The sequence below is a fragment of the Myotis nattereri genome (assembly GCF_964212035.1).
Source record: "Myotis nattereri genome assembly, chromosome: 6".
Taxonomy (NCBI): domain Eukaryota; kingdom Metazoa; phylum Chordata; class Mammalia; order Chiroptera; family Vespertilionidae; genus Myotis; species Myotis nattereri.
This window is the reverse complement of record NC_138081.1, coordinates 88,534,065-88,559,696: the sequence shown is the minus strand read 5'-3', so window position 1 is coordinate 88,559,696 and position 25,632 is coordinate 88,534,065. Positions and strand designations below refer to the sequence as shown.

The 25,632-nt window shown below is 39.3% G+C and overlaps 1 protein-coding gene across 2 annotated transcripts in view; it reads right to left on the bottom strand.

The window, feature by feature from the left end:
- Nucleotides 1-22,759, bottom strand: part of GOPC (golgi associated PDZ and coiled-coil motif containing) — a 28,339-nt gene extending 5,580 nt beyond the window's left edge. Inside the window, exons 1-7 of one of the 2 annotated variants that reach the window (XM_081094173.1) lie at nt 22,262-22,759; nt 10,332-10,496; nt 8,787-8,810; nt 5,292-5,467; nt 3,938-4,103; nt 1,455-1,550; nt 134-298 (exon numbers count right to left, since the gene is read on the bottom strand). In XM_081094173.1, coding sequence (XP_080950299.1) covers nt 134-298; nt 1,455-1,550; nt 3,938-4,103; nt 5,292-5,467; nt 8,787-8,810; nt 10,332-10,496; nt 22,262-22,549 — 1,080 coding nt within the window. In that variant the 5' untranslated portion in view covers nt 22,550-22,759. The remainder of the gene's footprint in view (nt 1-133; nt 299-1,454; nt 1,551-3,937; nt 4,104-5,291; nt 5,468-8,786; nt 8,811-10,331; nt 10,497-22,261) is intronic. The other variant, XM_081094174.1, reaches the window with a different exon arrangement.
- Nucleotides 22,760-25,632: the final 2,873 nt, after the last annotated feature.

Genomic DNA, 25,632 nt, shown 5'->3' with positions numbered 1-25,632 from the left:
CAAAAAACCTGCTAGCTATCTATACAGAAGCACTTTACTACTTGAGTAACTTCATAGGGAAGTAGAAAATACTCAATAGATTAAAAAAGAACCAATTGATAGATCCAATTTTAATTTCATAAAGGGAACTTACTTGCTGGGAAAGAATAGTTACAGCTTCTTTATGCTTTGTATCCCTTAAGTTAACTCCATTAACAGCCAAAATAGCATCTCCAACGTGCAGTCCTCCACATCTATCAGCAGGCTGCCCTGGCTGGATCTCAGAAATGAGAATTGGAACACCATGTTCTTTCCCACCCTAACCAAAAACAAAACAAAGGCAATCAATTAGTTTACTCTTTGTATAAGCACAGACTATTCTAAAAATAAAATATTTTCTTGCAATATATTTCAGAAGCACCTATACTGTCTCTATAAATGCTGAGTAAAATCTTGTTTGCTGCTTAATGATAAATAAATCATTATGAGTTTCAAAGGGTTACCTCTTAGTAAAATAATAACACACGTGCTTTTCTAAAAAGCATCTTACAGCCCCCCTCAACAACTACAATCAGCTAACCTACTTCAAACACAAATAAGAATATTTATGTATTAGTAGTCTACAGCACTATTCAATTTTATCAGCTCTAAATCACTAACTGGTAACATAAACCATTCTTTTATGAACCATAAAAACAATTGTAAGCTCATAAGATGAATCTTAATTTCAGAGATGTTAAATGTGAAAAAATATGCAACACAGAATTAATGGAATGCAGTATTTGGTACATATCACTTTCCAGCTTGTATCATAGTTGTGTGTGTGTGTATATCTTATTTCTCCATTGTATAAACTTTTCATTATGAGAAATATTCCTACATTAAGCAATACCAGAACTAAAATGAACTCATGCAGTACCTAAGTATTGTCAAGTGAAAATTAGAGTAAAACCACCTTATTCATTCACCTGGAACAAAGTACTAAACAATAGCAAAATGACTCCAAATATATGTATTTGATAATAGACTGCTCTCAGGAATGTTGCCCAAGGTAACTCTTTACAAAGGCATCAAATTTAAAAAGGAAGACTATTTAGACCCGAGAGCCAGTCAAATCTGACAACAAAGAAATTAAACAAGAGAAAGGTAACACATATGCTACAGAAAAAAATAATACAATCTGGAGCCATTTAACACAGAATAGTCATATCCATTCCCAAAGGCTCTTAAAGGCATTACAGAATAGGATACAGAACTATGACGAGTCATAATAAAAATGTTTAATTGTAAAGTTATACATAAGTTATTAGCAAGATTTACAAAAAAAAGTTTACACAAAAAGAGTGCCCATGGGGATAAATCCAGTTACTTAGAAAATATATCCAGAATACTTTGTTTCAATGATTTCCAATGTCCTAAGGAGTATGATGATACTAGGTAAATGTATAAAAGAGACTGGAAGCACTACTTCTTACTGTAATTGAAATCCCCAGGCCTTCATAATCTTCCTTCAGGAGGAGAACTTTTCTAATTGGACCAACACCTTGGCTCTTCTTTAAAGAGTCTTGGTCCTTATTGGGGGGGAAAGAAGAAAAATTAGTATCATGTAAATAATATACCAAATAGAGTAAACCCATGCCATACAACTTGCTTTTATTAAATAAATCTTTATTAATTTTCTGCAATGGATACATAGTATGTGTTAAGAAAGTAATTATAGATAAAATGGAAAAGTGAAAATAGTTTTTTTGTTAATATAGTAGAATGTATAGATGACTTTCTCACCCTTTCGTCAAATTCTTTAATACTAATAAAATCTCTTTTTAAACTGAAGGTCATTATAAAAAAATTGTCAGGAATTAATTGAAGAACAAATATCTTCAAGAAATAAAAATGGGTAATTGTTTATCTTCACTGGAAAATATGGTAAAGATCTATATTTTATTTGATTGTAGAAATGAAAAACAAATTACCAACTGGATCATTCATTACTTTCTCATTCCTTTGAGCTCTGGAGTCTACCTTTTAAATAAAGGACCTTGCTCCATGAATAATTCCTTCTCTGATAACCTTTTCTCTTTCCCTCTCTACTAAGCTCCTTCCCTATTCAGCATATAAACTAAAATTCCAAGCCTCTTCCAACTTTAAAATACTGACCATGTACAAACATCATATAAATAAAACCCCTCAATCACTTACTATGACCTTTAGTTACTATCCTCCTCCTCCTCCTCCATCTTTCCTTAACTCTCACACAGAGTTAACTTTCTCACCATACCTACTTGCTTGCCTCCCATATTCATTCTCCAACCACTGCAATTAGGGTTTTGCCCCCACCTGCTCCACTAAATTGTCTTCTCCACAGTACCTGGTAACCAAGATGGCTACATCTAAAAAACACTTTTTAGTCACCACTCAATTTGAACCTTCAGAAAGTTGATACTGTCCGCTAACCCCTCCTTGAAACCCTCTCTTTCCTTTGGTTTCTATTACACTACTTTCCTAGATGGCCTGTCTCTGACCAGCTCTACCTCAGGCCCTTTCCTTTTGTGATCAATTTCCTTTCCTCCTTCCATAAAAGATTCTTTCCATTCTTGCCCTTTTGTTCTTTTTACCTTAAATATACTTTCCCTGGGTGACTTCATCAATTTCATAGTTTCAATTATAAATAGATAGATGATTTGCCTAATATTTTTCAACTCAAGACCTCTCTCCTGAATTCCAGTAATATATCCAATTGGACATAGCTTGGCTGTCCACTGGCACTTCAGACACTACATGTCTAAAACTGATCTCCTTTCCCCAAAACCTTCCCTTTCCTCTATTTGGTTTATAAATCTATGGCATCAAAGCACTCAGTTGCCCAAATGAAAAACGTACTGTCTTCCTTCTCCCTCACCTACTTAACCAAAACCAAGACCCCTTGATTCTGTCAAACCTGTCCTTCCTCTCAAATGCACTTGCCCTGCTCTCATCACTGTCTCTTCAGATGAGCACAGTATCTTTCTAATGTATCTCCTCACCTCCAATTAGCCCCTCTTCCAATATATCTTCCAATACATCTTCTTCACTATACCAAAGTAACTGTCAAAAAAATGTTAAATCTTATTAAACCCACTATTTTATTTAAAAATCCCATGATTATCAGGTTCAAGTTCAAACTCCTTTATTTAGAATAAAATAACTTGTCATCTGGCAGCTGCTTGGAAGTTAATGGGGACCAACTATGTCCCAGAGAAGACAATGGTATAAGTGTTTATTGCTATCTCCACTCCTCTCCACCAATTTCATGTACATATCAATTCTTCTTACAATACTCTTTGCATTATGAAAGCCATGCTTTACCTGATGCTACGATATGTGGGCCACTGAGTAGAAGTTTGATATGCTCTTATTATATTAGGTTTGTACTATTAGACAGCTATTGTAATGAAATTTGATAAAGATTTATCCAGATAAAAAGAAATACTCCCCGTACGTGATGGCTAAGAAAGCAGACAATTAGACACAGACACAGATGTCAAATTCCATCTTAATTCAAGAATAAACAGGTATAAACAGTAGTTCAGAACCTACATTTAAATCAAGTTACCAAAAATTCTCTTAAAAAACTACCCAAAAATATTTACCAATTTATCAATATGACTACACACTAAGCTTAAAATAAATTTAAAACAAATTCATGCTAATCATGATACAGGAAAATTGTAAAATATGAGCCAAAGTACTACCAATAGTTCACTATCTTCAGATATATCATTTTCAGGGCACTAATAAGTCTATAAAGAGCTATGGGTTATTGAAACTTTAAATATGTATCTCTTTTAAATAAGGTTAATCCCACTTCCACTTTTTAAATTAAAGTTTTAAATACTAATAGAATACAAAAATGAAAAGGGCTTCTGATTACGTAAAGAAGGAAGAGGCTGAGTGGGAAACAGTAGCAAAGCAAACCTACATGGCCCGGTGGTGCCTGCATCGGTCGTTTTAGGTCATTACGTCCTCTACAGGCTCTGATGACAGTTTTGTGACGATGCAAATGTATTTCAGCTTCCAGTTGGTTCCAAAGCTTATCATGAGCAGGTCCCTTCATATCTCGCCCTAATAACTGTATTTGTTGGACCCTTCATATTGCAAAAAGAGTTAATTCAGTTAGTTTTTCATTGTGTATACTACAGAGAGAATTCAGAAGAATTACTTAACATAAGTAGCTTTTGCAAAGATCTAAGTAATAAAAATAATACTCAAGAACCTCCCAATGTCTCTTAGATTTACAAGGATATGAAAACTCTGGAAAGAACTGTGTCTTCAAGGGAAAACAAGTTAAAAAAAATAAGTGAGACATTCTTTAGTCATATGCTTAATTCAAATACATCTAAGAAACAATTTATGAGACTAATGTCAATTAACATATACTTCATGTCTTGCATACAATCAAGATAGGTCATGAACTCAGACACTACTGAATACTAGTCTTCAGATGAGGCTAACTATACTGAAACATTTCTAACAATTCCTTTTTAAACAAAATGATTCTTTTAAAAGTGCTAAGTAATTAGAAAATGTGCACTTCAATATTATTTTTATTTGCTCCACATCAGTTCTAATGTGACATTAAGACAATGAGTGGAAAATTATTTAGTACTAATAATAAATCACCAAAGTTTTGGAATAATTCATAGTGATAATATCACTATTATTTCAATACTAGAGGCCCGATGCACGAAATTCGTGCAAGAGTAGGCCTTCCTCCCGCCGGCGGCTGGCACTAGCTTCCCTCTGGCACCCGGGACCCAGGCTTCCCTCTGGCTACCGGCAGGCACCCAGAACCCGGGCTTCCCTTGAAGCCCCGGCTTCGTTCAGAAGGTCGTCCAGAAGGACGTGTGGTCTACTTAGCATATTACACTTTTATTATTATAGATATTTTTGAGGGGTAAGAAAGATCAGGCTTCAGTGATCACAGAAATAATTCCTTATGGAAGTTGTGCTACACATGTGAACATTATCTGTAATGTGTCAAGGCAGATAAGGGCTGAAAAGTACAGTTGTAGAATTGTTCACATTTAACAGTAAATTACTATCTGTGTGTGTGTGTGTGTGTATGTGTGTAAACCAAAAAGACTGAATAAATCTGCAATATATAAGGCTATCAATATTAAGTTAACAACAGTAAGCTATAACCAACTGTAAAATAACTCTATTAAATAACTCTTAGGGTAAAGACTGTTTCGTTTACCATAGAGGTAAAAGTCAACCTCATTACATATCCATTTGTCACCTAAGGATACAAGGGTACCCATTTTTTTACACACCTTCCTGCCAGTTCCTTGTCTAAGTACTTGGCAGCCAGTCTTGCCCCATAAACTTCAGCCTGGAGAACAGCTATATGTCTACGAAGAGCTTCATTCTCTTTTCTCAGCAACTTTACTTCAGCTTCAAGTTGAGCTTCTTTCATTTTTTCTTTTTTGTTTGCTTCAAGCTCTCTCTCCTATTGTAATTAAAAACCAAATATAATGTAATGAAAATACTTTGAAGACTCTACAGTAGAGCATATTCCTTAAAATACACAAAAGCACACAGTCTAAATGACAACAATGAAAGCATATGATAAAAATTACCACTTTATTTCTATAAAATAAGAACACAAAGATTTGGATCCAGTTCTTTTTAGCTAGTACCAGAGGTGTTGGAATCACTTCTAGTGAGAGTACTAAGAGACATAGTATTCTTTCTTTTTTCTTTTTTAATTTATTTATTTTTTTAGAGAGAGAGAGGAAGGGAGAGGCAGGGAGGAAGGGAGAGAGAGGGGGAGGAGGGAAGAGAGAGAGAGAGAGAGAGAAAGAGAGAGAAGAAAAGGGGGAGGGAGGGAGGGGAGGGAGGGGGGGAGGGGGGGAGAGAGAGAGAGAGAGAGAGAGAGAGAGAGAGAGAGAGAGAGGGAGGGAGAGAGAGAGAGATTGATTTGATGTTCCATTTCTGTATGCATTCACTGGTTGCTTCTTGTATGTGCCATGACCAGGAGTATTGGGACAACACTCTAACCAACTGAGCTACCCAGCCAGGGCTGAGAAGTAGTATTCTTTATGCTCATGTTATCACATAGTAATAGAAGTGGTTTCAATGGATAACTGAATCTGCTCTTTATTTTTGAAAAACTACTCAAGAAACTAGACTAAAATAAAATAGTCATTCTGGTGGTTGTGCCCAAATATTCAATTAACTTTAATGCAATAATTCTATAAAGCTAGTCAAAATCATTCAGCTACATTGAGATATGCTCTATAGTTATCTATGTAAGAAGACTATGAAAAACTTACAATGCTAAAATTAAAACAGATATTCTAAATAAGAGGAAACATTTTATGGTCATTGAGAAATGTTGGTAACAGCTGCATGAAGACATTTACACATCAAAAATAAGCATATCTACAGTGTAGATTATCACTGAATTTGGGGCCCTAGCTCATTTATTTGTCCATATGTTAAAGTGAATGAAGAACTGTTTCCTGAGGAAAATACTGGCTTCACTTCCATATCCTAATGGAAGGATGCATATCCATTCCATTTAGCTCTCATACGATGTCATCCTATGCTCCACCAAGTAGATAGTCCATTATGTGTGAATTTATAGGTGTTAGCCAGAGGGTAAAATCTCAAGATCTTCACCACCAAATTTTTATTATAAGCTTACATGTGAGAAATAATGTTCAATTTACCTTAAAAGTAGGAAGTACAGTATGTACAAATGTAAATAACCCTCAGGTCCAAGCACAGAGCAGGGGCAGGTACAAGATAACTTAGGAGTGTAGAAAACTGAAGGTACTGAAGGTACAAAATCCTGCCTGAAGGCAGTCAAATTCAAATTCACACACACACAAACAAAACCCTTGAGAGTTGATACTGGCCCTGATAGATATTTAAAGTGTTATTTTTGGATCAAACAAACAAACAAAAAACCCTGAACACTGCAACCTTGCATCTATCCTGAGTAGAACTGCTTTTACTGATTTACAAAATTGCTTTTTCTGCCTCGCTAATTTATAGAACTTATAAAGCCTGTGAAAATATGGTTTTATCTGTTAATAAGATGTGGAAGACACGTCACTATACTGTCAAGTCTCCTTTATGAGACAGACTTAAAGATTTACTATAGCACCAAGAAAATTTGTTTATCTTGAGCAATAGGCAAATGATAGTTTCTACTGTTAGGGTACTGATTATGATAATTATTTCCTTTTTTATTCTGGATATTAAGAAGCTGAGATATTTAAACAAATTTTTAGCAATTCATGGACTATATTATGGTACTAATTGGGTCTACTGTTTTGACTACAGTACATCAGCATTTTGCTATATTTAATACCAATAGATAAAATATTCAAATATAAGTGAGTACCACAATCTTTAAAAAAATTATACAAAGCTAAAATAAATGACAACTTCTGTGATTAAGAATATTTGTTATGTATGTGATAAGCAGAAAGAAATTAATCTGCAGGCTTTTACAACTTCTGTTTTAAAAAATTATGAGTAGAACATCATTTTTAGATATTGTTTTAAAAAATCTGCAGAACTGATAATCCTCCATTTTAAACAACTTTCAAATTTTTAATATGTCTATTTATTTCAGAACCTATTCCTTAAAAGAGAAGGTATCAGTTCTAAAAGAAACCATAGTTTAGATTACATTAAGAAGACTTTTTAATGACATTTATTGAGGGTTAGTGCTATTGTTTCAGAAAAAGAGTTCCTAAAGACCAAGAATTCTTTGGTTTACTGGCTAATTAAACTTTACATTGAGAATTATCTACTCACAATTACTTTAATGAGCTATTTACACAAAATTTATGAAATCTAAGAAACATAATAAGCCACTGCTTTGGTTTAATGATTCAAACCCCTAATGAATCTGACAAACTCTCAGGCCTGAAATTAAAAGATACAAGTAAAAAAAGGACTGAGAAAACTGAACTTGATCACTTCTAGATTTAAAACAAAAGAAAAAGCCCCAATTTTTTTAGTTAACCAATTTGTTATTATTATCTATAATAATTAAAGCATAATAGGCTAATTACACTGGAGAGCTGAACGGCCTTCCAGATGTCCTTCTGGACAACCTTCCGGATGAAGCCGGGACTGCGAGGGCCGAGGGCAGCCACTGCAGCTGTGAGGGCCAAGCCCCTTGCACAAATTTCGTGCATTGGGCCTCTAGTTAGGTAATAGTCAAGACGTTCATTTTGTATTTAGATAGCCAAACAGTATATTTTCAAAAAAAGGGAAGCCATATGACAAACTGGAACCTGATTAGGTTGGAGTAGTGGGAAAAATATTAAGAATTTGTGATCTCTTCTAAAATAATTTCTGGTAAAGGGTTTTAAAATTCAGTAAAGCCACACAATTATTCTGAAGACTGCTACAACACATGCAGTGAATGAATAAGAAACCAACATGCACATTCTTTCTCTGGGAATAAATTCAAATAGCAAAGAGGGAAACTGGGCCTGTTTAATATTTTCAAAACACTCAAGTGGGAAAACCAATTGCTCTTTTGGAGTAGAGGTGTGAGCAAGTTACCAGGCTCAGAAGTTGTTAAAAATTGATGAGCTCTGCAAATAATGGCTACAAATTACAAACACAAGAAAAATATTTAACAACATTAGTGAGAAAAGAGCAATGGGCCATCCACTGAACTTTTCAGGTACTAGCACATTTAGAAATTGCCATCAACATCATTTTCAAATACAATGTGCAAAGAAAACACTAAGAACACTTAAGCGTGACATTATAAAGCAAAACAGAAACATACTTACCGGCTCCTCCACAGAGGGGACAGACTTAAGATATAAGAAAAAAGTTTTATAATTAGAAAAACATCAAACAAATGAATTTATCTAGTGGTATAATCACTACAAGGAAAATTTCCATATGTTGAACAACATTTGGGTAAAATTCATTAGAACAAATATATGTGCAAATCCATAAGCAATAAAATAGTAACTGTATAGTATTAGATTAAAATTTTTTGTTTTATCAACATTAGTCACCACACCTGATTCAGTGTCGTTCCACTACAGCAGCCTATAGTTCAATCTAATGTTAAAACTTTATGTAAATTCCTTTCTAGTGAAAATGCATGTTGTTAACATTGTTTTCTCAATGTTATTATATATTCCAAAGAAGCTGTTATCTGACTCATGTGAGTTAAATAAAACACTACTAACTTACATTCATAAAATTTCAGAATTTAAAATGACTTTGGGAGATTATATTCATTTAAATAAATTCTAATGTAGCAGTATTAAAAACTAATTAGCCAACCAAATAGAATTAACTAAAAACAAGTAAAACTTAAAAATGTATTTTACTGTCATCATTAACTGTGTGCCCTACAGTTAACAAAATGTCTGGCACATAAAACATACTCAAGACATGAATTAAGCTGAAATCAGACTTAAAAAATATTTACCTAAACACCCTATACTAATTAAGAGGGCAATGGCTAATGATGGAAAATTTGTACAATGAAACATTATGCAAAATAAAGTTTTCAAGTGGCAGGGAAAATATCTACAATATATTTAGAGCAAAACAAAACATGTGCCATTGGTTGGCACCCAATCCATTTTCCCCTTTGTCCGTATTATCAGAACTCTGATTTAATGGAGGTGGCCATGTGACCCACTAAGAGTCTGACAAGCAGCTAAGGATAGCCAATGAGATGGCCAAACTGACAGGCAAAAACTGTTGAGGAGCAGTTCATGAAAAGTTCTTGAAAGAAGGCTAATGCAGCTGGGAATCATCCTTTTGCCCTTCCCTTAAACTCTGGAATGCAGACCTAAACAAATCCTGTGGATAAAAATCATGAGCCAAAAATGACAGAGCACAGTAACAAAAGGAAGCCGGATCTCTGATATGTGTGGAGCTGCCATATCAGGTCTACACTGTCTGTCTCAGAGGTTCTTTAATTGAGAGAAAATAATATGTACTATTCAAGAATAAATAATTTATACTATTCAAGCATAATCCCAATTTTACTTGGGATTTCTGAACTTAACGCTGACACAGTAGGGCAAAGAAAAATTTATATGCTATAATGCCAAATATCTTTTAAATATATTTATACAGATATTTTTAAATAGGAAAATCCTATTCTAAGTACTCATTGGTTATTGATATTATCACTGATCTTCTCTGGGGATGAGATTTTTGAATGATCGCATTGATCTTTACATTTCCCGTATTTTCTAAAATCCGCATAATGCACACACCTTTTATAATTAAAAAGCCTCACTAAAAATTGTTCCCTTCATCCTCTAAAATGCATATAAGTATAGGGTACCCTATAAACTACTTACCAGTTTTGCTTTAATAGTACCAGAGTCAACACTTTGACCAGTTTTAGCATGAAGCTGAAGCTGAACAGAGTGCAATTGTAAAAGCTGATCATGTACTTCTTTCTCCAGTACGACTTTCTCTGCTTGGGTCTCTGTCAGTTCAGATTTCAGATCCACCAACTGTGCCTTATAAAACAATAATAACAAGCATTAAGTATGCTTCATTTTCTTTATTTTGACTCTAATTATTATTATTTAAGAATGAAATAGAAAGACTGTCTTTGAAATGAATAGATGAACACTAGAAGACCAGTATCTGACTGAGCTATAGAACATCCAGGTACACTGACAAAATAAATAGTGCAAGATATTTGAGTGATAAGAGAACTGTAGCACAAATAGTATCTTCTAATAACACAGAATGCTACTTCATTTTACTTAGTTTACTTTAAGGCTTTCACTGTTTCACCTTTATCTACAAGGTTTATGAAAATATACAGTATGGGATGGTTCACCATCCTGCAGAGACAGTATGTGCTTTAGTGATGAACTAATACTAACAGTTTCTTAGAGGAGAGTCCAGTAAGTGGTGCTTTGTCCTCACCCCAAAGAACACTAGCCCAAATCAGCCCAAACACTATCTAGTACTTTAGATGCTGAAGTGTGAGCTACTGAGGCTACAGTGGGTCTTAAGATCAGAATTAACTATAAGCTACAGTTAACTGTTACAACACAGCAGAACACCTCATCAGAACCACTTATCCATTTTATCTGAAGTTTTTCATTTTTCACAACCGATTCATTGCTTTGCAATAGGGCACAGGGTATGTCCTGTATGTGTGTTTGGTCTTCCCCACCAACCAACAGATTAAACTCAAGGCAAGGCCTTAGTTTCCTATTCAACATGATTTTACAAAGTATCTAGGGGCCCAGATTATGTCAGCACAATGAGAAAAAAATCTGTGAAAATACTTTTAAAATTATAATAATTTATTCCCTTGAGAACCTTTCTTATCAACAGAGGTGATGAATATGCATGCAAACCAAACAAGAAAAATGCGGCAAGCTACAGATATATTTAGAATTGGTCTGGTCCCAAGGCATTCAAAGTAAGGAAGGCTTTAAGAAGGTTAGTGAGGACAGAGTTTAGAAGGGCTTTGAAAGAAAAGGACAACAAAGACAAAATAGAAGCAATTAAACAATCTAAAAATGGGAAGAAGACTAGCAGAGGCAGCGAGAGACTAGAAGCAATTCAGGCAAATTCTGAGTACAGAGACCAGAGGAATAATCTCTGCTAGAGACCCGGTGCATGAAATTCGTGCACTCGAGGGGTCCCTCAGCCCAGCCTGCCCTCTCGCAGTCCAGGAGCCTTCAGGGGATGTCTGACTGATGGCTTAGGCTAGCCATGGGCAAACTACGGCCCGTTTGAAATGAATAAAACTATTGAAAAAAAAAGACCATACCCTTTTATGTAATGATGTTTACTTTGAATTTATATTAGTTCACACAAACACTCCATCCATGCTTTTGTTCTGGCCCGCCGGTCCAGTTTAAGAACCCATTGTGGCCCTCGAGTCAAAAAGTTTGCCCACCCCTGGCGTAGGCCCATGGGAAGCAGGCCTAAGCTGGCAATTGGACATCCTTAGCGCTGCCGTAGAAGCAGGAGAGGTTTCTGCCACTGCCACTGCACTCGCCAGCTGTGAGCCCAGTTTCTGGCTGAGCGGTGCTCCCTCTGTGGGAGTGCACTGACTACCAGGGGGCAGCTCCTGCATTGAGCGTCTGCCCCCTGGTGGTCAGTGCACATCATAGCAACTGGTTGTTTGCTGTTCGGTCAATTTGGGTATTAGCCTTTTATTATATAGGATATCCCAACTGTACCAACCAGTGCCTACTACATAAAAGATGCAAAGAGAGGATGCAGCTATCAAAATTCAAAGCCCCATTTTATTTTCTGGGAACAAGATAAGTGTTTAGAATTTACTCTACATTTAGTCCTATTTAAGTAACTCTTCTTATCCTATATAACAGGGGTCCTCGAACTGTTTAAACAGGGGGCCAGTTCACTGTCCCTCAGACCGTTGGAGGGCCGGACTATAGTTTAAAAAAAAAACTATGAACAAATTCCTATGCACACTGCACATATCTTATTTTGAAGTAAAAAAACAAAACGGGAACAAATACAATATTTGTATTTGCATGTGGCCCACGGGCCGTAGTTTGAGGACCCCTGCTATATAACGAAGAGCTAATATGCTAATTAGACTGAACAGCTGAACAACCTTGTGGACGACCTTTCGGACGAAGGAGGGGCTGTGAGGGCTGGCCAAGGCTGCGAGGGCCGGCTGGGACTGTGAGGGCCGGCTGAGGCAGTCAGGGCTGGGAGGGCCAGCCAGGCTGCAAGGGCCAAGCCGCTTGCACGAATTTCATGCATCGGGCCTCCTGTCCTATATAATAAAAGGCTAATATGCAAATCGACCAAATGGCGAACGACCAGTCGCTATGATGCACACTGACCACCAGCGGGTAGATGCTCAATGCAGGATATGCCCCCTGGTGGTCAGTGCACTACCACAGGGGGAGTGCTGCTCAACCAGAAGCCAGGCTCATGGCTGGTGAGCGCCACAGCAGTGGCAGGGGCCTCTCCCACTTCTGAGGCAGCGCTAAGGACCCCTAGTGGCCAGGCTGAGGGACTACCCCCTCCCTCCCCCAATGCATGAATGTCATGCACCCGGCCTCTTGTCTATAGCACTGTAGCTGCTAAGAAAAGTTAGTCATTGGTAAGTATGTCAAGATTTAGAAGTTCCCTATTTTTACTTAATGGTTACCCTCCTCATGTCACAGAATTTTAGAATTCAAAGAAATCTTAGAGAATATAAAAACTATGGTTATGACAATTAATACTGAGATAATAAAGCCAAGGCCCATCAAGGCTTTTTATTTCTAGGGCTACCCAATCTGTCAGTGGCAAAATAGCACTTTGAACCCAATTCTTACTCCCAGGGCAAGGTAGCGGAAGTGTTAAGCAATTAACCATAAGAAAAAAATACGTTGCTATAGCTACAATACATATGTATTACTAACAATATTCAAAGCTACCACAAAGCAAGCATCTACTTACTATATGGTAGGTAAACGCATCACATATTATCTGTGATTCTTATCTGTCAAAATATCCAAACTTTTCCATCAAGATAACTCCTTTCTAATACAACCACTGGATTCCACTCTGTGGCACCAAAATCAAAGTAACTTTTTATTCAGTGTCCTATTATTCACTTTGCTAGACCTTAATCCTCTGTCTATATAATCTTTGAAAAATATACAAGAACTGTACTGTTTTCTTTCTAAACATAAGCTAGTCTTTTTTTATTATTATTATTTCTTTAGTACTCTTATGGATAACATTGCCAATTATTGGCCACTGAGGCCCAAAGAGATTGAGTTGCTCCAATGGGCCAAAACTCAAACCTCCTGACATCTTTGTCATTCTGAAAGTGATAGGGAAAATGATAAGGAAGCAATCCACGTGAGAGCACATTACCAAATCTCAGAACTAGACACAGCTCCAAGAAACAGCCCCACACAATGCACACACACCCTACTCCACACATGCGTGCGTGCACACACACACACACGAACTCATACACATGCACAGGCATGAAGATACCCAGACACACATGGACACACATGCACATAAAAGCACACATTCCTCCAACATGTTTAAGAATTATAAAGAAAATAGTTGATCCCAATAGCAGTTTAACTGTAATGAAACACATCATAGAAAGCTGTTGATAAAGAGGTAAATATTATGCCCTGCTGAGGTAGCTCAGGTGGCTGGAGCATCGAACTGTACACCCAAGTGTACAGGTGAGTGAGTTTGATGTGCACATGCCCAGGTTGTGGTTCAATCCCCTGTGAGGGCAAGTGTGGAAGGCAGCCAATCGATGTTTCTCTCCCTCTCTCTCTTCCTTTCTCTCTCTAAAATCAATTTTTTAAGTTGGTCCGACGGTTGTGGGTTATTCTTAAGCTGATTAACATTGTTAAGCTGATTAAAATCAATTTTTTAAAAAGTCCTACTAACGTATGACATAGCCTTTTCTCCTGTGACAAAAATCAAGACAATAATGTAACTAATAAAAGCATTTTGATCCCTTTCTTTTCTTTTATTCCTTCAAAATAGCAGAACGAAGTCTTAGGGCTCATCTAATTTAACCCACTTGTTTTATAAAGAATCTTCCTCTATTTTCTCCTTTCTCCATGTCTGAGGTGGTTAACATTGCTCCTATTATCCAGTATTTTAGGAAACCAATGAGTCCTATTCCAAAACAAAGAATGTGACCAAACAGAAAATATATTCAAGGCCAGGTATGAAAACCCCTGCCATCCTTCAAGGTAGGAAGTCATATTTCTCCTTATTACAAGTCAGCTCTTGACAATCTGCTCATCTGCCTTATCAAAGCTCTGTGAGAAAGCTCCACCTATTTGCTTCCATTTCTCTATCTAAGCATAACGATCACTATTTCCACCTGTCATTATTTCTCCCCAAACTGTTCTGCAGTTCAAGACAAGCAAACATATTTTTACTTTCAGTCTCCCACACCAGCCCACATTCATTCAAGAATTTATTAAGCATCAAATATATGCCAAGCACTGGGCTGGGTTCTAGGGCTATGCTGGTAGACAAAAACCAGTGTGGATCCTGCCCTGCAAAGTGCAGAGTAGCCTGGTACAGGAGGCAGCTCCTACGGTAATAAATGGAATACATGTAACAGCATTATGTGTGCCAGGCACTGTTTTGAACATATTCAGATTTTAATTGCCTTAGTCCTCACAATAATCCTCTGAGAGACATCATTTTTGTACAGAGAAGGAAACAGAAGCACAGAGAGGTTAGGTAACTTGTCCAAAGACGTTACAAAGCCAGGAATATATATAATTACAAACTGTAATAAACTGTATGACTCAAAGTAAACGAAGAGAATTAGTGGGGTGGGAGTGTATGCTCGCCATCTGGGAAGTGTTTTGGTTATTATCATAGCACCAGTTCTCATAGGTCTGTGTTATCTTTTCAGAAGACCCACAAGGTCTAACTATTCTTAGAATAATAAAATATTATTGCCCTTTTCACCATGTTGACATATGTACAGAAGGTGCAAAAGCAATGATAAATCAAATTTTATCCACCATTTTAGTACAAGTCCATGCAGTGCACCAGACTGTACCAGTAGTCACTGTACTCTTCACTACTATGAAGTTGCAGTTAAAAAAAAAGTCCACTTAAGAATGCCTTTGATGAAGCAGTAAAAATTATTGACTTTTAAAAATCTTGACCCTTGAGTACAAATCTTTTTAATATTCAGTGTGATGAAATGGGAAGTATGCATAAAGTATATCTGCTAAATATCAAACTACATTATCTAAAGGAAGTTATACAACTGCTTGAGTTGCAATGCTGAACTTTTTTTTGTGGGAAAACTATTTTATCTAAAAGAAGAACAAATTATGGTTCTTAACACATTGCAGACCAGTAGTTTTATTGCTAGCTTTACCCAGTGGCCAGATAAGTTTCTACTGAATGAGTACAAAAAACATCTTACATGTTAAGGCACACTTTAAAATTAAATATCCATTGCATTTTGAAGTTATTTATTACATGTTCTTACAACCTAATATCTTTTTAAAATATGATACTTTGTAAAACATTAATATGAAGCGAGAATTCTCGTGATCTGTCTGCAATGTGTTAAGATTAATATACTTAGCAGACACATTCTTGAGAATAAATTTGTCTCAAGGAAAACAACTGACAGCATTTGTTGTCAATGAAAGGAATTTATGCTTTCAAATGAAAAATAGAATTGTGAAAAGTGAAAACCTGAATCCATTATGAACATTTAAAGATTTTTCTGATGAGAAAAATATTAACAAATGTGATTTTTTGATATGGCATAATGAGATGTGCCAACATTTGGAAGATCTCCATAACTCAGTGAACCAATATTTTCAAAATGACCAATGCAGGATGCAAAAATAATGCCTTGGTAAAATGTACATTCAAAGATTACATAAACCAATGTCATAGTACTAAACTGCAACAGTGTATGGAAAGTTCATGGATAGAGTTTCAGGCTCTACATTGTAACTAACCTTAAGAAACTACCTTTTTCTATCAAAGAAGAAAATCCGAAAAGGCTATAAAAATATTCTTCTCCTTTCCAACTACATACTTCTGCGAGGTCAAATTTTTTTCCTATACTATACTGAAGCTGCATACCACAACTGTTTGAATATAGAAGCAGATGTGAAAATCCAGCTATGTTCTATTAAGCCAAATATTTTTTTTAATTTTAAAAATGTGAAACAATGCTACTCTTTCTAATTTTTTACTATATGCTTATTTTTCATTAAAACTGATATTTATATTAACATGTAATGGCTTATTGTTGCTGTTTTACTGATATAAATATTTAATGTTTTCTCAGCTTTAATTTCTAATACAATAAATACTTGTAACTATAACCTACATTAGTAGGTAAAGGTGTCCTGAAACCAAAAAGTTTGAAAACGGTTGCCTAAGAGTTTCTGAAACAAGGCCCATGTCATTAGACCATCCTATATAATAAAAGGCTAATATGCTAATTGACTGAACAGAGGAATGACTGGTTGCTATGACATGGGATCCTCAGCCAGAAGCTGGGCTCATGGCTGGCGAGTGCAGCAGCGGTGGTGGGAGCCTCTCCCACCTCTGCAGCAGTGCTAAGGATGTCCGACTGCCCGCAAGGAGCGAGCCTAAGCTGTCAGTCGGACATCCCCCGAGAGGACGCAGGCTGGGCTGAGGGATCCCCTCCCCCCGCCCATGCACTAATTTCATGCACCGGGCCTCTAGTATAGAATAAGAGGGAAGAATAGTAAAATGTGTCACTGGATGTTTATCCAGGTCAGATCATACAGAGCTTGTCAGCCATAATAAGGAGTTTGAATTTCATTCAAAGTACTAGGGGCCTGGTGCACGAAATTTGTGCACTGGGGGGGTGGGGGTGGGGGGCCTCAGCCCAGCCTGCCCCCTCTCACATACTGGGAGCCCTCAGGGGATGTCCTACGGACGGCTTAGGCCCACTCCCTGCTCCCCTTGGGGAGCGGGCCTAAGCTGCAGTCTGGCCTCCCTTTGTGGGAGGCAACCGGGCTGATCAGGGGAAGGCACCAGCCCCATCACCCCACTGCTGCAGTCACTGTCAGTCACCGCAGCCACCAAGGTGTTTTCATCAACACGGACTCCAGTCCCTTCACCATGAAAAAATTACAACTTTCTTTAGGCATTTTCAAGATGTGTCTTTCATAGGATATGACATTTCTTTATTATTATTTTTTTTTATCCTCACCTGAGGATATGTTTCCATTAATTTTTAGAGAATGTGGAAGAGAAAGGGAAAGACAGACAGAAACATCAAAGTGAGAGGAACACTTTGATTGGTTGCCTCCTGCATGAGCCTGGACCCCGGCCAGGGAGGAGCCTGCAACGTAGGTACATGCCCTTGGTCAGAATTGAACCCAGACCCTGCAGTCGGCAGGCCGAGGCATTATCCACTGAGCCAAACCGGCTAGGGCAGGATATGGCATTTCTTATCCCTCCAGCAGCGGACCTTCATTTTTTTCTCCAGGAGTGTGGTGAAAAACCCTAGATCACCTTTTTGGATTCTTATTACCCAAATTACTAAGAATAATACCAGTGGCATACAGGGAGCTTAGCCAATGAGCGGTCAGAAAAGGTGTTTCCTCTACAGTTCACACCGATCCCCGGCTCAGCCCCTGCCGGGGCCTAAAGCCTCAGGGCCTGGGCAGTGGACCCCCAGACCCTCCCATCGCTGGCTCCGCCTCTGGCCGAGGCTTAACCACCATCTTAGTTGGTTTAGTTTGCATACTTGCTCCTGATTGGCTGGGGGGCAGGTCTTGTGGGTCTAGTGGAGTGACGGTTAATTTGCATGTTTCTCTTTTATTAGTGTAGATAATTTTAAAATGTTATGTTTTTAAAAATGCAGCTGTGTGTAATATGAGAGACAACATGAATGAACTAGGATTGGGGGAATCTGAGATGGAGACATAGATAAATCTGTGATGTATTTTTTAAAGTACTTTGATATTTACCTCAAAATGAAGTTCCAAACAATATGTTTCCTGTTTCCATTTTGATGTTAAATAACTCAAGTTGCTCTATAATCAATCAAACTGAAGGTGGGATGAGAAGAATAAACCTACCCAACATTTTAGAAATGTCACATGTACACTAAATCCATACTCAATATTCTTATATAATGATGTTTAAATTTACTTTTAGTCACAGTTTCAAATTTTTCTGAAAACGGAATACCATAAAATATTAACTTACAAGGCATCTATAATAATAAAAGCGAAATATGCTAATTAGACCAGATATCCTTCTGGATGAAGCCGGGGCTGCAGGAAAGCCCGGATCCCGGGTGCCAGAGAGAAGCTGGTGCCGGCAGCTGAGGGAAGGCCTACTCTTACATGAATTTTGTGCTTCGGGCCTCTAGTATCCTTATAAGTTACATACTAAGGGAATAAGTGAACCTGCAGATTCAATAATGCAGCAGGTACTATTAGAAACTATAGATAACAGAATCAACAAGACACACATTATCCCAGCTCTTACCAAAGATTATTGGTAATCTTTGAGGTCTCACGGCAGAATACTAAAAGTGTTTCAAATAATTTATCCATTCAAATAAACACTTATTGAGTATACACTGTGTGCCAGGATCTAGAGACAAAAAGATCTGAGTAAGACAGGGATTCTGCCCTAGACTTTCACTGACTAGTAGAAAGAATTAAAAATATGTATTTCCAATTATGATGTAGAGTGTCATAAGCACTATTATAGAGGCATGTGTGATGTGCCAATTCAAAAAGAAGTGAAGGGGGTCAGCCACAAAGGAGAAAAAGTTTACCTGAGTGTTGAATGGAAATCAGCTAATACACGGAGTAGGGAAGAGGGAAGGTCTGAGATATGAAAACCCCTAACAGGTGAGACAGGGATATAGGTAGGTCAGAAAGGCTGGTGTCTAATGTGCGTTTCAAATTTTTAATTTTAAAAGGGGTAAAACATCAATTCTGTAATCTACATGTAAGTTAACCTAATAACCATATTTAAAGGAATTACTCACTACTCAATATGGTTTGGGAGCACTATAGAGAAAAACACAAACAGCTCTTAGAAATCAGGTATGTTCTCCCTTAAAGTCATCCTCACAGAGCAATTGATAGTTCAGGTTATTTCATCTAAACACGATCCTGATCCTCAAAGAGCTTACCTTGTAGAACTAGAGAGATGCGGTAACCACTATCTACAGTGTGCACAAGGAAACAAATCTAACAGAGTTCAAGGTGCTATGACAGCCTCTTCCTATAGAGGCAGAGCTGGATGAGAAAAGCCTTCAGTGTTGGTGATGTAAGTGGTATCTTGAAAGATGAGTGGGTGTTTGACACTGTAGACAAAGGGGACAGAGAAGGCATTATACACAAGAGCCTATGCCAAAAAAGAAATGCCACAGAAGAGCAAGGCCTATTTACAGAACTGCCAATAGACCAGTTTGAGGCAAAAGAAGCTAAGAAGGGGTGACAAAAAATAAGGACAGACAGACTGGGCATTGATCACCATGCTACAGAGTTTGAATTTTAGCCAAGAAGGAATGGGGAGGTAAAAAAGAAGAGAGAATCAGAGTTGTCTTTTTAAAAATGAAACATTTTAGAATGATTTTGATAACTAACAGATGGTTTGAAGCGGGTAAGAAGCAATTAGGAGACTGTTAGGAATATACAAAAAGGGGCAGGGGCTGTTAGGAATATACAAGAAAGGACAGGGAATGTTAGGAAGGATAGGGACCTGCACAATCTCCAAATTCAACTTACCTTTTCTGCCAGACCTGCTCCTTCTGGTAAATGGTATGTAATACCATTACTTAAGTGAATTGCATAAGTCTCCTAGAGCTGTCATAACAAATACCCAAAACTTGGTGGCTTAAATGAACAAAAATTTATTCTCTCACAGTTCAGGATGCCAGAAGCCCAAAATCAAGGTGCTGGCAGGGTTGGTTTCCTCTGGAGACCCTGAAGGAGGAACTGCCCCATGCCCATCTCCTAGCTTTTCGGGGTTGCCGGCAATCACGGGCGTTTCTTGGTTTGTAGACCTATCATTCCAAACTCTGATTCCATCGTCACAGAGCCTTTCCCCCTTGTCTCTTTATGTCTCTGAGTGTCTCTTATCAGGGCAATTTCTTTGAATTTAGGGCCCACGCTAATCTACTATGATCTCATCTCCACATTTATATCAGTTACATCTGCAAAGACCCCATTTCCAAAGGAGGACACATTCTGAGGTCCCAGGTGGACATAAATTTGGGGAGACAATACTGAACCCACTATAGGCATCAACCAATACGTTTCCCAAACAGGAAACGTGGTGTCATCCCTAACCCTTCCTCTTCCTCATCCTCTGTATCTACGTTAATTATCAAATCCTGTTTCTACTTCTTTAATGGAAGGTTATCTCCCTTTCTTCATCCCATTCCATTTTCATTTCAGTAACAATCTTGTCTATATAGCAAACTTCTTGCTACAGCACTGGATGAGCTCAATTATTGCTCTCGTTACTGCGCCTGTTACTAAACAAGTGAGTATTGCTGGAGAAAGTCACACAACAAGGCAGACTGGTTGTACAATGAGTGAGATGCTAAAGCCAAATTAAGTCCTCGACATTGCCTGGCAGGCCTTCCATTCCTCTGACCACCTGGCTCTCCCACTCTTCGAAATCTCAACTATTTCAAACCTTTTCACTCCCCTCAAGCTCTCACTTTCACCCACTTTTAGGAGTTGTCCTGGGCTCCTATTTTACAGAGACTAAAGAAACCACCACACAAAAAACCCCTCAACCTCCCACCTTCTGCTCTTACCATCTCTCCTTTCTCTCCACACATAATAGCTAACCTTTCAAGACAAGACCATTCAATCTACATGTACTTAGGATCTCATCTTCATTCAGGGACCTTACTAATACCAATTATACCTCTTTTTTCTCTAGAATACCCACCTTTCCCCGGAACATATTATATGGTTCTCATTGTCTTATAAATATGTTCGTTTTTTCATTTAAAAGCAAAATGAAAACAAACCTCCCTTGAATGTCACACGCTCCCTTCCAGCTATCGATCCAGCCACTTACTTAATCCCTGTAAAATGGGAATCACAACACTAAGCCTGTCCCACGGGGCTGTTGTGAGAATTAATCAATACACATAAGAGACTTAGGACTGTAAACAGAGAAGGACACCGATACTAGCGTGCTTATCCCACTAAATTTTCCTAAGAGCTTTGATCAAATTCCCCTAAATAGTTCATGCATGCAGGAGATAGTATGTCTGTGTGCAACAACAGACACTGATCTGAAACTGTTAAAAAAAAACAAAACAAACAAACACCAGGATTGTGTTTGTCTGCTGATACACAAACCGAGCTTATCAATATGAAGGTAGATGTAAAAACTCAAACGTTAAAAGGTGGGCGAGGGTATTCTAATGGCAGACAATCGTTAAGCTTCCGTCTTCGGTGAATGCAGTGTGAACAAGCAGACTGTGGAATCGGTTCCTCCTCACAGGGTAGGGAGGTGGGTGGTGGCACCGGGAGACCCACGCGTGCATCGACACCCCTTTTCCCATGCCAGCCTCACCTCGCTCCTTTCCTTCACTTACTCTCTCTCTCTCTCTCTCTCTCTCTCTCTCTCTCACACACACACACACACACACACACACACACACACACTCCCCCTGGCACTGGAGGCCCAGGGACCCAGCGGGCAGTCTCCTAGTCGTTTCACGGAGGCCTGCCCTGGGACCTGCGGACTGGGGATGAATGCCACCTCCCCAGCGCCCAAAGCTCACCTCCAGCTTGTGGTTGATTTGGGACACAGTCTGGACTTTGTGGCAGAGCTGCGCAAAGCAGGAGCTCAGGCTGGTCATCTTCTGTCGCCCCTCGTAAGTGATGTCCGCCTGGTCCGGATCGATCTCCCCCAGGAGCAGATCCACATCCACGAAAGCCTTGTCGAACTCCTTCTCCAGCACCTCCAGCCACCGGAACATGGACACCCCACCGGGGGAGACTCCCACGGCGCAAGAGGCGCCCCCGGGTCCCCCTCCGGCTCCAGCCGGGCACGGTCCGCCCGCCGACATGGCGCCGCCGAGGGCCTCCCCCGACTGCTGCCGACCCCAGCCGCCCACCGCACGCGAGAGGAACTGCTGGGGCCGCGGGGACCCCGCGCGCGCACGCTCCGCCCGTCCCCTCGCGGGGCTAACGCCGGCCACGCAGCCCCGAGTGGCAGAAGCGAGAGGCTGGGGCAGCGGCGGTGGCACACGGAAGAATGCGCCGTCCCACGTCCCCGCCAGCCCGGGCTGCGCATGCGTAGGCAGACGCCGCCGGCCGGGCGACGTGGGCGGGACTAGGGTTGACCGTGGCCTATGAAAAGCCTCCGCTGGTGGACCGGCCGCCGGCGGCCATTTTAACTACTGGCAAACTCCGGCCTGACTGCCGGCGAAACGGGCGCATGGTGCTGGCTTCCCAATGGGAAAGGCCCAAGGAGGGGCAGGGTGTCCACGTCTCAGAAAGGACCGGCTTCGGCTGGTGCGACTTCACAGTGGGCGGGCCGTTCTGAACTTGCTAGGACAGAAGCGGCGGTGATGTCCCGGGGCCGGGAGGTAAGCGAGAAGGAGGGCGCTGTGAGCATGCGCAATGGCCACGTTTTCCCTTTAACACCCAGTTCCTGTTTAGGGTGCGGTGGCCGGACACACCGGCTCTTCTTGGTCAGCCAGGCCCTCAATTCCGGGTGCAAACTGCACGTTGAAGGGCTGCGGATGGCCAGGACTGGTTGAATGAATACTTGCCTTGCGATTAAGAGGCGGACTTGGGTTCAAGTTTTAAGCCTTGCCACATAGGAGCTGCGCCATCCTAGTTGTATTCTCTGACCTCGAAGCCTCAGTTCCCAAAATTTACTTCACTCAGGAATAAGGTAAAATGCTTAGCTTCCGTGCTTGGCACTTGGTATTCCTTATTACCCCACAGGCCATCATTTCCAATGCAACTACTTTTAAAAGTGTTTTTATTTCAAAAATTGTGCCAGTGTTCCTACACGTGACATTTCAGAAAAGCAAAATCGTAACGATCCATATATCCAGAAATATATTGAATGCAGAGCCATGTTGAGGCATTGGGGGCACAAAGATAAATGAGACGTGGTCCTCACTCAAGCAGAACTCACCGGCTTAGTGAGTCTAACCCTCAGAACCACGACGTTAATTTGAATTTTGCGGTGCCTTCGGGAGTGTTTAGCAACCGGTCTTTCAGTCCCTCCTCCGCATTCTCAACCCCCGTCCACTTCAAGAGGAGCCCGGTCTTGGAAACCAAAGGCTTGAAAAGCCAGAATGAAGAGAGTGGGCTGGTAGGACCTGCCTCTCCTAAATTGCCTCCGGGGAACACTTTCCTGGCTGACCGCAGGCCCTCCTGTGATCTCCTCACGGCCCACTCTCCCAGCCGATCACCATCAAAGCCTGCACGGCGTTGTGCCAACGAGAATAGGAGATCATAGTCCTGGCTGGCTTGGCTTAGTGGACAGTGTCGGCCTGCGGACTGAGGGGCCTCAGGTTCGAGGTCCCAGGTTCGATTCTGGCCAAGGGCACATGCCTGGATTGCAGGCTCGATCCCTAGTTGGGGGTGTGCAGGAGGCAGCCGATCAATGGTTCTCTCTCATCATTGATGTTTCTATCTCTCTTTCCTTCTCCCTTCCTCTCTGAGATCAATAAAGAAATATTTTTTTTAAAAAAGAGAGTAGAAGATCATAGCTTTAGTCTGCGCTCTGGGTCCTGCATGGCAGACTGGTTAGCTTTGGTCAAGCAAGTCCTTTAGTTTCAGCAAACTTTAAGCAAAACTAACCACGAGATCCTTGCCTTGAGGCTTCATACCGTTTAATAACACAGAGATAATGTAAAACTAAAATTTGCATCTTTCTCCATCACCCTCCAAATGAACTTTAGTTTCATCTCTAGTATTTGCAAGAACATCAGTAATACAGCTACCAATTTTCCAGCCACTTTCTCTATACATAATGGCCTCACAGTGCATTTTCAGGAATTTGGGGTAAATAATTTAAAACTGGGGGGACAGATACCTAGAATCACAATAATAATAGCTTTCAATTATGGAGTGTGTCCTGTGTGTTAAGCATGTGCTGTTTGCTTTACTTCTTTGACCCGCACAAAGTCCTATGACGTAGCTATTACCACTTTTTTGTAGGTGAGTTACAAAGGGTTTAAGTATCTGGGTAAGGTCATACACCTAAAAATGGACTGAGATGAGATTTAGATCTAGGTTTCTTTTTCTCCAGTCGTAAAGGTTAGACATCTCTTCCAGGAAGCATGAGGAAAATTTCTTCTTATATAAGTGAACAATATAATAAATTGGTAACCAATCAAAAAGCTTTTTCAAAAACATAATTTTTCCCATTATGCCATATGCAAATCCATTAATAAATAAGAAATATTACCAAAAAGTAATTGTAATGATCATTTCTATTATTTATTACTCTCTTTGGTTATATGGACTACACTTAAAAATAAATTTCATTTCTTTAGAAAAATATTCAACTTCCTGTTATATTGTGGGTATGACTGAAATACATTTTTAGTGTTTATATGTTTCCATTCTTCTGACTTTTGATTAATACCCCCATTTTCAGGATTGTAGAACCCAACCCTATTCTGTTTACAATCTTTAACAAGTCACACCCTCTGTGTCTCAAAATACTCATCTCATATTGTCCCTTCTCGTGACCATGCAATGTAACAGCTACCACATCTATATGTGCTTGCTATCTGAGTGTTGTGTGGCTATTTCAAATACTCCTAGGTGCCCTCTATGTAGACATTATCTTTTGCCCACCTTGACTGGGGTTTTGCATTTCTGCAAGTCACAGTCTAACATGGAAGTGAAAAACAGGGTTTTATGTTCAAGTGCTGCCATCTGTTGGCAGTGTGCTCTATCTACATTTATTGCTTTATCTTGACCTACTCTGGAATTTGGAATGGTGTGTAATCTCAATACTTACGGGATTTATTTTCCAAGAGATAATAAACTCTTGATATTTATACTTGAAATTGCCTTGGAGAAACTTCCAATAACTGTTTCATGAATCATGCACACGTGATTAAACATTTCTAATATAACTTAAATGTGACAGTCTTTTCTTAGGAACTTATAGAATTTT